The sequence below is a fragment of the Triticum dicoccoides genome, chromosome 6B (genome assembly GCF_002162155.2).
Source record: "Triticum dicoccoides isolate Atlit2015 ecotype Zavitan chromosome 6B, WEW_v2.0, whole genome shotgun sequence".
Lineage (NCBI taxonomy): Eukaryota > Viridiplantae > Streptophyta > Magnoliopsida > Poales > Poaceae > Triticum > Triticum dicoccoides.
This window is the reverse complement of record NC_041391.1, coordinates 21314479-21328540: the sequence shown is the minus strand read 5'-3', so window position 1 is coordinate 21328540 and position 14062 is coordinate 21314479. Positions and strand designations below refer to the sequence as shown.

Sequence of the window (14062 nt, the reverse complement as noted above, 5' to 3'; positions counted from 1 at the left end):
CCATCTCTACACAGAAGAGATCTGCTAACAAGATTTTTATTGACGGAGGGGACATAATGCACGTTCTTCAGCCGCACGATCTTCCCCGAAGTAAACTTCAGATCGACCGTGCCAACACCATGAGCAGAAGCACTTGAACCGTTGCCCATCAGCACGGTTGAAGTCCCTGTGGTCTGATAAAACGAAAACATGGAAATATCACCGCATATATGCACATTAGCACCCGTGTCAATCAACCAATCAGGAGAATGACATACTGAAAGAATAGTGGGGAATATACCATACCCAGCATCCTTCATGTCAGTGTCTCCAATGACAACATTAGCGGTCTTGCCGCCTTTCCCAGGATGACGCTTGTCATAGCGATTAGGGAAACTAGGAGCCCAATGATCAGGATCTCCACACACATGACAAGCACCTTTCTTCTTGCCATTCTTCTTCTTGAAGTTCGTGTGTTGCACAGCCTTGTTCTTCCCATCAAACTTTGTTTTACCATCAAACTTGCCCTTGTTCTTGAACTTGTGGGGCTGGAAGTTCTGCTTCTGTACCACATTGGCACTAGATTCTCCCTCAATACCTCGAGCACGTGTGTCCTTTGCTCTCGCCTTTTCTTCCACATCAAGAGTACCAATGAGATTCGGAACGGAAAACTCCTGTCTCTTATGTTTCAGTAAGGTAGCAAAGTTCCTCCATGAAGGAGGAAGCTTAGTGATGATACCGCCGGCAACAAACTTGTCCGGTAGCATGCAATTGAAGTGCTCAAGTTCTCTAGAAAATGACTGTATCTCATGAGCCTGCTAAACCACGGAGCGCTCTTCAGTCATCCTGTAATCATAGAATTGCTCCATGATGTACAGCTCAGTGCCGGCATCCGAGACCCCAAACTTGGCCTCGAGTGCGTCCCACATATCTTTTCCATTATCAATTGATGCATAAGCATCAACTATGTTCTCTCCAAGAACACTCAAGAGCGCAGCCTTAAACAAGGTATCCATTTTCTGAAAAGCTTGTGCCTGTTGGGCATCTTGCTCTCCTTCAGGTTTGCCAAGAGTGTCGTCATAGCAACTCATGGTTTGAAACCATAAGACTGCTCTCACGCGCCACCTCTTATAGTGGATACCCTCAAACATAGGAGGTCTCATGGAAGCAGCAAAACCACTTGGGGTAAATTGCCTATAATAAGGTTTTTGGATTGTTGGAATTGTGAGCAATTTACCGAATGATTTTATTAACAAAAATACTAGATAAAGCATGACTAAAATAGCAAACATAAAGCAAGTCATGCAATCTGACAAAGAGAAGGTAAACAACGTCTGCATATATGAACTTGAGGTAAACACATCTAGAACAGACACTAGATGAAGTTGCTTATACGAAACAGAACCTAACATACGTAGGGCAGAAACTAGAGCCAAGAACTGTAGGAGGAGTTCTAACAGAAAGGAGAAGAACACGTACGGCATAGCAGCAGCAGAAGCGCTGGACTTGGGGTCGGTGTCCTCGCCTGCCATGTCGTCGAGGAGGTCGTGGACGTCGGAGAAGAAGTCGTCGACGATCAGATCGTCCGTGATGAAGCAGCCAGTAGTCGCGCTGAGCGCTCCCCAAAAACCTTATCACCCTTCTCCCGTACAGGACTCAAAAGGTGCGGTCTCGGAGGCCTACTGTCCCGACGTGCGGTGCACGCCGCAAGCCGGGATGAGGAAGACAGCAATAGCGCAGAGGTTGGAACTGTGTGGCGAGAGGAAGAGCACCTTCTGATGTGTCTCTCTGGAGAGGAACGACCTCTCTTATATAGGCACAGGAGAGGAACGCGAACAGGCTGCGACGGGAGGTGAAGCAACGGAGGGAGGCGAAGTGAACAGGCAGCACGCGAAGGGTGCGCCGTTCGTATTAATTATCCACTACCGCAAAAGCTTTTCAGCTCCCAAGTGACCTTTCGTATACCCGTAGTGCATGGCAAAAATTAGACATCGGCTCGGCTCATTCCCGCGTCGCGTCGCGTCGCGCCGAGGCGGGCGACGGAGGAGGAGCGCGGGTGGATGTCCCTCTTGTTCTCATGCTCATACAAGTAGGGAAAGAACCCCCCTTATAAGGAGGTCCAACTCCCACTAAACTAGCAATGTGGGACTAAACTTTTAGTAGTATCCCTTGCCTTGCACAAATGGGCTAAGTGAGCCTCTAGGATTTATTAGGAATTCTGAAATAGTTATTGGGCTGCCCAAAATAGACTAAATTCCAGCAGTTACCACGGAAGCAATGTCAACGCGTGATGGTTTGAACTTCGCAAATTTTCTGAGATTTCATCAAGTTGAGGCGGAATCCGATTCTACCCATGTGATAGATTCTTGCACTGGTCAATCAAGATGGTGGAATACAGCAGCCGCTATTTTTGCTGAGTGTGTGATCGGAAAGGTCAACTTTAAACATTGTTTTTGTACTTTTAATCAAGCGCCACATATGCTAGCTAGTTATAGTTATTATAATAAAGTTTCACTGAGTTGGAAAGATGAACCTCTAGGTTGTCTGCTCTCTAGACTTATGGATGCCGTAACTATTATTTTAGTTCAATAAAGCTAGCCATGATGGCCTTCTCAAGAAAAAAAGAGAGACGCCTGTTGCACAGTTGCCTTTTTTTTAACTTAAGTCAAATTGTTTGATTCAAACTCGATGACCGAGAGCCTTTCTTCCTCTTCCAACCCTCATGATCCCTCTCCCCTAACGTCTGTCGAACGTTGACCCAATCACAGCTGGTGGCACTACCACGCGCACCTCGCCACCATTCCCTCCCCGACCTCCCCCAAACCGCCGAGTTACCGCTGCCCAAGTTTCTAATTAGGCAATTATTGGCTTTGCATTTTCAGAATTTTTTGCATGCCTGCTTACTCATTTTTTCTGTAAAAAGGATCAGATTTATTATAAAGATTCACCGAAAGTACGAAGCACCTCAAACATAATAAAAATTACATCGAGGACCATGGACTACTGAACGACCATTGTTGCTGCCAGAACGAGCCGCTGACGCGTCACTGTCGCCGCTTCCATACCGGAGCCGGCCTAACCCTGTCGATGACAGCCGGGAAGTCTTCATGCAGGTAACCCTAAGGATCATCGCCCTGGAGCCGCAGTCGACGCCGTTGAATCCTTAAATAGATCTAAAGAACATGACACCAAATATCGTTGTTGCGTACGCACGGCGAGAAACCCTAACCTCATCTCCCAAGGAGTTTGCAGGAATCTATGCTGGAGCTCCGTCTAATCCGTCCCAACAGACGAACTTGAGGAGGATCAGAGTCTGGAAGACTGACTCGAACAAGGAGTGTCGCCATCCGTCCAAACACCACCCCTACTAGTACTAAAACCCTACCTATCTACTAGCACGATAGAAGTATGCTTGGTTAGTACGTTCCCCTAGGTAGGACATATGTTGGGACCAATGGTGTGTTTGCTTGAGGGTAATTAGAGTTAGGGAATGGGAATGAAAGGGGTACGAGACTTCAAATCTATTGTTTGGTTGGAGGTATTGGGAATTCACAAGGGAATAGACATGAGACTTGATACTTCAACTCCCACCGTTTTATTAACAGGGGAGGGGGTGGGAGTTGGATGAGAATTGTTTTAATGAATCAATCTTAACCCTTCATCCTAACTTCCTTTCTCTAGTCTCATGTCAATTCCCATGAACCAAACAAGGGAGTACAATTTCTCCTCATATTCTCACACATAATTCCTATCACGCACCAAATAGAGGATTGGAAATAAAACGACTCATCCCATGTCTAATCTCAACACAAGTCCCTCCTCTAAACTCCCATTCCCCTTCCCAAATATTACCAAACACGCCGTAAGTACAAATTAGGATGCATAAATTTATCATAATAAAAGAAAAGGTCACTTCAAAATTTTGTTAATATTTGTGCGTCACATGTATCTATTATATTTTGAAGCACGTCAAATATTTTTTGCTTAGCTCCAAACTATCCTAAAACAAGCTGGACAAGTAAAACAAATAACATGATCCGGTAGTTTCTTCCATGTGTATATATGTACAATGTGAATGACCAACCTTTGTAGGAATGCACATTTTTATGCCAATTGGGCATGCATCCTATGTAGGGAAGTGTTACGCTGATCTTTGTTATACAACAGAAAGATAATAAATAAAATTAAAATTTCCTTCCTTTTAGTGTTTTACATACTTGGAATACTTATATTGTACCCTTGATCGATGGCACGGCGGCGGCTCGTCCTGGCAGCAATAATGTTTTAGTGGTCTGAGAATCCCAATGTAGTTTGTAGGGTCTGTGTAGGGCATATCTAGATGTGCTCTACCTGTTGCAGATCTAAATGACTCAATCAAACAAGAAAGAAAAAGAAAACAATCTTGCTAAAGAACAAAGTGTTGTATCATTGGTTTTACGCGAAAATTCATGCAACCATTTTTTTTGTCTTTTTTCCTTTTTCTTTCTTGTTTGATTGGGTCACTTAGATGTGCAATAACTAAGCACATACAGATGTGCCCTAAACAGACCCGAAAGAAAAGAAAAAAAACTAATGAAAATGATTGTACAGACCTTGACATAAAATCAGTGACATAGGACTTAGATATGCAATACTTAGCCACATCTAAATTTGCTTTAGCAAAACTGTAAAGTTTTATTATACCGTTGAATGGGAGCTTTTTGAAAGAGCAACCTATTTACAACTTGCTTACCTGATCCGTAAACTGATCTGATCGACTGGTACACGTAGCTATATTCAACTAATTTGCAAACTGATCTAAATTAAACTAAGCACCCGATCGATCCAGCAAGCAATAGTACTATTCCGCCGTCCACGCGCAGGGCGACCATTAAATGGGGAGACACTGTTCACCCTTCGCGAATCGGGCCTGACTGCACCTTCAAAATCAAATTTCTGGTACAAGCTTCGATCCTTCCAGCTGGTAGAACCACGCTGCCGCTGAGTCTCCGTGCACGTGTACGCTCGTACTTCAATATATCGGTTGGCCGCGTACGTGACGTACGCACGTGTCGACGCATGCATCGATCGATGCCGATAACTTAAATACAATCGGCTGTAACCTTGGGAGGACGGGTATGATTATTAGTTGTTCGTTTTTCTTTTGCGTTGGATTATTACTTGTTCAAATTTTGAACAAGTGATGCGAATTTGAACCTCCCGCTAAAAGGAAAATCGTCGGGGGGTACATACGCTCGGCATTTATCGAAACTCAGTGAGATTTTTCTACAGAGATTAATTAACTATATAAAAATTAACTATATAAAAATGTAATCAAATGAGACTAAAACAGGTGGTGATAAATGGAAAGGCTAAAAGTTTTGCTCTCTTTTCTTTTTATGTACCCCTTTTCTTGGCGAAAATGATCTGATCTATTATAAAAGTTCACCGGAAGTACAAAGCATTTCAAACATAATAAAATTACATTGAGATTCCGAGGCCATCAAACGACCACTAAAACCCGTCGGAACGAGCCGTTGACGCGTCGCTATCGCCGCTCCCCTACCGGAGCCAGCTTGACATTGTCGATGTGAGTCAGGAAGTCTTGATGAATGTGTCCCTCTTATTATTTAGTGATAGCTACCTCCATGTTTGGACGAGGACGATTGTTACCTTAGAAAAAAAAGCATCTCTAACTATTTCCTTTTCTTTCTCTCGTATGTTGCCGCCAGTGCAAACTCTCCCTCTCTAAGCTTTGTCAGCAAGCTTGTGGATTTGCCACCATTCCACGTGCCTCTGCACTGGCCGGGAGGGAAATTCATGTGTCTTGGCTCCAACCAAAAGTTTGGGTTTGGGTTTTTTTAGTCCTCGCAACAGCAGTGCTCAAGTGGCCGGCGGCGCTTCATCTTCAAGTTTAGTTTTTCAACATCTGATCGTCATCGAGTTCGTCCATCTGGACAAAGTCGGCGGAGCTCTGACTTTGATTTATGTTAGGGATCTCGTTGTGCGGTGCTTTCAAATCAATTCAAGAGTTCAACGACGACGACTGTGGCTCAAGATGTTAGTCCTTAGGGGCACATGCACGAAGAATTGCCAACTACTCTCGACATCAGATCATTCTGGCAGGAGTAGTGACTGTTTGGCGGTTCGGGGACCTTGATGTAATTTTTATTATGTTTAAGAGTTTATTAGTTTTGTCGAACTTTTATAGTAGATCTGGATCTTTTTTAGAAAAGAGAATCTTTGGAAAAAACATTTAATACCTAGTTTAAATTCGAACCAATTGATTAGCATCGAAGCCTCCAAAAAAATGCTCCGTTAAAAAAGTCCAACTAATTCGCGTCCCCTCTTTCTGCCACTTTGGTAGCGAGAAGGGGAATCAGGTGCCTCAGCTCTTGCTATTAGTTTAGGTTAGGTTCTTTTTAGTCCTTTAGGAGCTACCCTCGATCGAATGGTGGTGCTTCCTCTTCAAGTTAGTCTTTTAGCCTCCGATCGTCATCGAGTTGAACCCTTGAATCAATATGTCTGAATAGAGTCGACAGAGCTCTGACGACGAGATTAAGGTTTCTCATCATGTGGTGCTTCAGATTGATACAAAGGGTTCAACGGCCACAATTGCAACTTCTTTAAGAAAAACAAATAAATAATGTGGCACAAAGACATCCCAACTCTTATCGACAAGGTCGGACCGCCTTAGATAGGGGATTCATGACAACGGATCTTTTTGGTGGCAGAAGTGGTCGTTTGATGGTTCAGGGACCTCAACGTAATTGTTACTATGTTTTGTATGCTTCATACTTCTGGTGAAATATTACAATAAATCTGGATCTTCTTCGTAAAAATATAGCCCTTACAAAAAACATTTCAAATTTAGATTAAACTTAAACCAATTGATTGGCATCGAAGCCCCCAAAAGATAATCACATGCCCCACAAAAAGGCTCCAACGAAAGTGTATTCTATTAAATTCCTAGTATACCACTGCATGTTTTCTTTTTAAAAATAGTACCCACTATGTAAACTAACATAAGATCTTTTTGAGGATCTAAAAGATCTTATATATTTTTTCCGGAAGATCTTATGTTAATTTACGGAGAGATTAAATGCCTACCAAATGTATTATCTCTGTAAAAAATATAAAAGCATTTAGATTACTTTTTCTATTTTGAAATAGTATAATAGAGTGGCAAGTTCCTACTAAATGTATTTGGTATACTACCAGCACACAATCAAATCTTGTTTAATATCCACCACACCACTACTACTAACTAAAGCTCACATTTTTGTCCTCCTCCGATTCTCTCCCATGCATATACATCGTACCCTTCCCTTCCCCTTCCGTCCCTTCCGTCGCACTTCCCCCACGCTCCAAGAAAGCAAGCAGGCCGAGCCCAGCGTCCGCGGGAGGCACGCGCGCGCGCGCGCGCTCACCACCGGCGGCGGCGGCATGGACGTGGCCATGGCGCTGGCCACGGTCTTCTTCTGCCTCCTGCTGCTCGCCTCGGCCGCCATCTCGCTCCTCCTCCTCCGCCTCTGCCTCGCCGCGCTCCGCCGCGCCCCCGCGCCCGCCCCCTACGCCGCCGTCGACCCGGAGGCCGCCGCGCGGGCGGCGCCACCGCCAGTGCCGCAGCAGGAACCCAAGGCGCCGGAGCCCCGGCGGCTGGCGTGGCGGGAGGTGGAGGCGCTGACGGGCGGGTTCGACGAGGCGGCCGTGGTGGGCCGCGGGGGCTCCGGCGGCGCCGTGTACCTGTCGAGGATCCCCGTAGTTACCGGCGGGCCGCCCGCGGCCGTGAAGGTGCACCGCTGGTGCGGCGGCGGCGAGCGGCGGCTCGGCGCGTTCCGGCGCGAGCTCGACCTGCTCCGCCGCGTCGGCCGCCACCCGCGCCTCGTCGCCCTCCTCGCCTACTCCGACGACCACGGTAAATATTCCCCCCTCCGACGATCCCGCGCCAAAAGAAAATGAAAATGAAATCAAATGCCCATCACTGCTCCTGCTGCCGCTGTAGCTTTGACTCCACGCTCTCGCCTCCATGTGGCCGAGGAAACAACAGAGGGAACTTCCTCTTCCTCCAAACAAATATTTTTTTACCTTTTTACACTGCTGGTAGAAAGTACTATTCCTACTTTATTAACCCAAAAAATTCCTCTTCCAGTAAAGAACTCAAAATTTCCTTTCTTATATAATTAAGTACAGTAATATATTTACCATTGTCAGGTGTGCGGGAAATGAATTGAAATGTAGAGTAAATTGAATTTTTTTAGTTAATTGCCTTTTTTTTAAGTGATGGCACTACTGCCTACCTAACGAGAAAAATAACACCACCTCTCACTAAATTTTCCTCTTCTGCTGCTTTTTGAGCGTGATGGGGTAACGACAATGTAATATATCAGAAAAGAATATATATAATCTGCGTGCTTGCTTAATTACCACGCTCCCCTCTGTTTTTCTCTTCTGAATTATTACTAGTTAAATGACTGAATTTATTGTTGTTTTTGTAGAGGAGGGAGGCGCGCTGGTGCTGGAGTACATGCCGGGCGGCACGCTGGCGGACCGGCTCCACCACGCCGCCACGCCGCCGCTCACCTGGCGCCGCCGCATGCGGGTGCTCCACGACGTGGCCGCCGCGCTGGAGCACCTCCACGACGCCGTCTCCGTCGTGCACGGCGACGTGTCGGCCTCCAACGTGCTCCTCGACGGCGGCGGCCGCGCGCGGCTCTGTGACCTGGGGTCGGCCTGCGAGGGCACCTTCTCGGCGGCCGTGGCCCCCGCCCGGGGCGCGGCGGCCGTCGGCTCGCCGGGCTACGCCGACCCCTTCTTCCTCCGCACCGGCATCGTGTCCAAGAAGTCCGACGTGTACGGCTTCGGCGTGCTCCTGCTCGAGGCCCTCACCGGCTCGCCGGCCGCCGGCGCGCCGCGCCCGGACGGCAGTTGCCAGTACCTGGCGGCCAGGGTGCTGCCGCGCTTGAGGTCCGCCGGGGTGGCGGGGCTCGTGGACGGCAGGCTGGGCGGCGAGTATGATGCTGTGGAGGCCGGCGACGTCGCGCGGATCGCCGTGGAGTGCGTGGCGCCGCAGCCGGGGCTCCGGCCGACCATGGCGCAGGTGCGGGCCGCCGTCGCGGAGAAGGCGGCGAGGTCCATCGCGGCGACGACGACAGACGGCGGCGACGGCGACCTCAAGTTGCTCGACTTGTTCCGCATGGCCAGCTAGCTGACCGGAGCACCGGACCCCATTTTTCAGAAGCTTCATCTTCTTCTCCTCCTCCTTTGTGTGTGTTTTTAGGCAATTTAGTGGTAGAAACTGGATTGATTTTGTCTTAGTTTCTCTAGTGCTAGAGTTGAGTGGGATGTACATATCATTCGAGTTTACTTACTTTCATAAAAAAAAAAGTGCAATAAGAAGTATGGCCATGCGGGCGTGGCTATCTGGCGCGCGAGCGTTCCAACGCTCGTTTTCCGACAGTCTTCAATTTGGAAAGTGGCTTAACTTACGTGGATTAATTAGGGATGGTTAATTAGAGGCGGGACCCCTAAAAATCAGGGGGGCGGTGATTAGTGTTGATTTGGGTGGGGCCGCCTCCCTCTTGCCTTGCCTAGCCTTTGCATGTGTGTGCGCTGGAAGTCTCACCCGGTGGGCCTTGATGGAAAGACTTGTCGGCTGATTAGTTGTGATGGACTAGATCGCCCGTTGTAGCGGCCGATCGCTAGGAAGTCGTTTCGTGGCCATGCATAGTTTTAGATACTATTATCGGAATGTCAACTAATATGAAATCTTGGTTCCAAAAATGGTCAGTGCTCAATGATCGTTCGATCATGGCTGCAGAAGCAGGTATTGGACGACATAGATATATCACTGGATTCTATAAAAGGAATTGGGTATATATATATATATATATAATCGTTGAAGGATCTGAAGAAGGAATGGACCAAGATCCCCAATGCATAAAAATTGCAATCGTGGTGATTGAAGGGATTTCTTATGGTTTTCGCCGAGTCCCAAGTGGTGTCCTCATGATTGGCACGTTACAAATGTCCACTAGCAACAGAATTTCCTGGACCACAGGATGGAAACACAGGGCCAGAATGGAAGGCCAGGATGTTAGCAAGGGAGCAAATCGCAGCACATGTTGAAGAAAGGGTTTTGACAATCAGGCCCTGGGTTAGGGGAGTACTTAATAATTGAAGGGTCGGGTACTACACCACTACTAGATGTCAGTTAGAGAGAGCATCGAGCGTTGGAGCTTCTGAGACACTTGGTTCAAGCATGCCTGTTGTCAAAAGTGCTGGGCAAGCAACAGTCAATAATAATACACAATGGTTGCACCAACTGGAAAGTGCGATTATTGTCCCTCGAGTCGAGTCGCCGTATCGTGCATGGAACAGAGTAAAGGACCAAATTGCTACGGGGCCGAATTTACTGATATAAGAGAGAAAGAAAAACCACGAGCACACGGGAACGGAACAAAAAATGGTGTACCGATTTAAGGATTTACAGAAGAGATGGTTTTGTCAGTGTTGATGTCTCCATTCCAGGCATGGAGGGGTGACACCAGACTGGATTGTCAATTTTGATGCAGGCGATTCGCACCGCCCTGGCCAGGCTCCTGCCTGGGCCTCGTCCTCTTCATCTTTGCTTTGAACCTCAGCTTCAGGGCCAGAGTCTCCACCGTGTTGACGAAGTTGCCAACCGCCATCACCACCAGCAAGATCCCGCACACTATGACCTGGAAAGGCGGGCGGCGACAAGATCACGAGAGTCACTTCTGGGGGGACCGAAGAATAGGCCAGACAACAACACGTTTGGCAGATAACTAGTGCATAGCGTAATCCTCATGGAAACTTCGTATTGCAACTGTGATTAACATTGACTTAATACTTGCCTGCCATTCAGAGGTGAGCCCATGCCACGCGGTCTGAAGAAGCAACATTCCGACATATGCTTCAAACCCCTGTAAACATGAGTGACCAAGATGAGATCCGATGGTGCAGACCTAGAAGGAATATAATGGCCTACTAGCCATCTTGTTGCTTCTATTCTCACTTTGACTGAACAGTAAGGTACACATGTAACTAAAGTATCAACAACCAAACAACATGACCACCAAGAATTGGTCATCTACCGATCACAATTCACAAATTAGTTTCCCAAGGCCCTGCTTAGTTGCCATATTATGGGAAAACTAAGAGCTGACGTGCTCTATGGGCTCGCCTGACACGTACCTGTAATACAAAAAGAACAGGATATAGTAGCAATAGCTGCCCTTCCACACCAGCTGTTTCTCCTGCGACGACATCCATTCTTTTAGCCTGCAAGTAGTCAATGACAACAGAGTAAATCAGAGAGACAAAGAAATACTACTCTTACTGATACAAGATGTTACGGTGGGAAAGATAAAGAAATGACAACATCGATTTAATGGTCCATCAAGTTTACAAAAAGAAAAAGCATTTTCCCATAAGATTTATTTTAGGGAAGATCATAACTCTTATATTCATTTACTTGTGCAAGTGCTGCCTCCAACTCCTAGCTAAACAACAAGGCGAACTGAATTGCTTTCCACAAGCACCAACTATAGATCTCCATGAATATACTTTGATTATATGCAGGATCATCTACAGTTGATACTGATCAGAATCTTATTTAATAATACTAGTTACTTTTTTATACTCAAGTTGCAAAGTTCTAATACTAAATGAGTAAAGGGCACACATCGATCTCTTTGTTAAATCAAAGGAAGGCCTCACCTTTCCCAGAGCAATTCGGGTGCGTAATCTTTGACGCTGGTACCTATTCTGTAGATGCATTGCAATTCCTTGCATGATTGCCCAACGCAAGAAAAGTTGTACCCCTCTCTGCAAAAAGGACAGATTGGGAGTTTATAGTCTTTAAAATTTAGGACTAACGACAAAGCAACATACCCACTTCTACAAAAATATCAGATACCTGCTTACTCGAGCAATCAGGCTGTCCCTTTATCTCCCAAGTAAGGCTAACAAGAGCCATTAGCATTGCTAAATAGTGGTGGTATATCCACCTGAAAATATAGCAGCACATTACGATTAGATGGTCATGCTTTGGAGAAGAAATTGATTTTGCAAGGTTTAGAGAACAAACTAAACACGGCCTTGGTGGAACAAAACAAACAGATGTGTCGATGCCAGATTTGAGAGCCAAATAAAAGACACTTATTAAAATTTGAACACACTTGACTGGACAAGTTTCAAAAAATGAATTGCTTGAATGCTGCAGTCTACAATTTTATATATTAAGCAATGCAAGTTTTGATCCTTACCAAGGACGGATATCACTTCCATTTACAAGCAACACATTCTCCCGCAAAGCAAAACTTGTGTAGAGGAATAATAACCAAGCCTGCAAAGTGGAAACATAGTCTTTTGATCAATTCTGTGGGACAATGAAGTGATGATAAGAGGAAATATACTCAGGGTGAAAGTATTCAACAAATACCTGGTACACCTGAACTGCCAATGCTGGAAGACATCCATCCCACACCCACCATCTCAGTAAGAGGAGAGTGGATGGAAACAATAGGAACATATAGGCAGCCCTATCCTGCCAATCGAAAGGGTTAAACCATTTAGATCGTCAGGCATGGCTTAAAAATTTGGAAGATAAATTTTTTTAGCAAGCTTAGAATATTTCACTAGCAAAATACAATTTGAACTGAACATAGATAGTATACAGAACCTTGAAACATAATTACCAGTGTACGGTGCAACATTATGTTTGTCTGTATTTTCTAACCAAACTTTATCACATGCAAAACTGGCAGGAGATTTTTATGACTGAGCTTCAACACACAGACATATAATCTTGGTAATTCAAATTTAGCTTAAATACTTGTGAGCAGTGTCAGGTCAACAGTGACATAGGCCATGTCGCTTTTTATAATGCCTAACATAAACCAAAATTTATGCAGCACAAATAGGAACAACCATTAGAAGTTTATGTTTTCACCACGAAAATCATTAAAAGTTTAGAATGCATTGATCATCATACTAGAGGTCGTGAAGAATATAAGCAGATAATTTTAATTTATTCACTTCGTGATGCCATACCAGAAAAAGTACGCACACAATATCTAAAGGAAAAACATCTGAAGATAATTACCCTATAGTTGTTGTACTCGTCCTTCACTTTGAGCTTATCCTCCTTCCTTGCCACCCGCACGTTCACAGGGCCAACAAACTTCTTCAGGAACTTCCCTAAAGGTTCAGACATAGTGGGCTTCAACCACAACTCATAAAGAAACAACTAAACTTCAGCCGAGACAAAATGGGGGCCAGGAAGGAAACAAAATGTAACTGACCATTTCCCTTGCTTGGGAGAAACGCAGCCACGTCGCCGTCCAAGATTGCTGCCCTGGCACGCTCCAGTTCCTCCTCGACCTTCACATATGACAACGGAATACAAATGAGCACATAAAACAAATACTATAATTATATATACAAGTAAGATAAGAAGTTGTAACATAACGGGGACTGGAGGCGGCAATTCTTATTTAAGCAACTGAGGATCTGTCATTTGCACATGCTGAAACAATAGGTGGAAGTACTCGTGAAACAACAAACACATGAGGACACTTTGGAAAATACGTGTGGTAGCATATGGAGTGGTAAGTAATCCTCCAGGTTCAGGTGAGCGCAATTCTGGGCTTAGGAATCAGAGGGCTTAAGTGCTGCAAGGTTGGTGTTAGCCCAACTATATAGTCTTCCAGCTCCAGAACTGGTGAAGAGGATCCCCCCGATCGCATCCGCCAGCGGACACACGAAAATGCATCGAGACAAAAATCATTTGCGAGCGTCCAGCAATTGGATGCGCGCGCCGCAAATCCGTGCAGGCCTGGGCCAATAAGAAGCGCCTAGCTCCGAACACCGTCGTGCAGCGACGAATTCGGCCGGATCGCCGCGCAGATTCCGATGCCGCACGCAACGAGCCCGCGTCTCTAGGCACGCGCGCGCGCGGGCGAGGCAGCGGCGCGTGAAAGGCACGCCCTGAGAACACACGGTGATGCCTCGAGAGCTAGCTGGCCGGCGAGGAGGGGGCGACGCGGAATCAGGCCGGGAGGGAGGAAGGAGAGGGTGG

At 46.1% G+C, this 14062-nt stretch overlaps 2 protein-coding genes across 2 annotated transcripts in view; one reads left to right on the top strand and one right to left on the bottom strand.

Annotated features, from left to right (window-relative positions):
* Positions 1-7318: 7318 nt before the first annotated feature.
* On the top strand, positions 7319-9425 carry LOC119324477 (salt tolerance receptor-like cytoplasmic kinase 1). The gene is made up of 2 exons (XM_037598271.1): positions 7319-7876; positions 8457-9425. Exons 1-2 carry the CDS (start codon positions 7405-7407, stop codon positions 9164-9166), a joined length of 1182 nt encoding a protein of 393 aa, XP_037454168.1. The 5' UTR covers positions 7319-7404; the 3' UTR covers positions 9167-9425.
* Positions 9426-10208: 783 nt separating this feature from the next.
* Positions 10209-14062, bottom strand: part of LOC119323376 (transmembrane protein 120 homolog) — a 4552-nt gene continuing 698 nt past the window's right edge. Inside the window, exons 2-10 of the mRNA XM_037597015.1 lie at positions 13287-13365; positions 13088-13182; positions 12425-12529; positions 12249-12328; positions 11900-11990; positions 11701-11808; positions 11176-11262; positions 10836-10904; positions 10209-10679 (exon numbers count right to left, since the gene is read on the bottom strand). Coding sequence (XP_037452912.1) covers positions 10518-10679; positions 10836-10904; positions 11176-11262; positions 11701-11808; positions 11900-11990; positions 12249-12328; positions 12425-12529; positions 13088-13182; positions 13287-13365 — 876 coding nt within the window. The 3' untranslated portion in view covers positions 10209-10517. The remainder of the gene's footprint in view (positions 10680-10835; positions 10905-11175; positions 11263-11700; positions 11809-11899; positions 11991-12248; positions 12329-12424; positions 12530-13087; positions 13183-13286; positions 13366-14062) is intronic.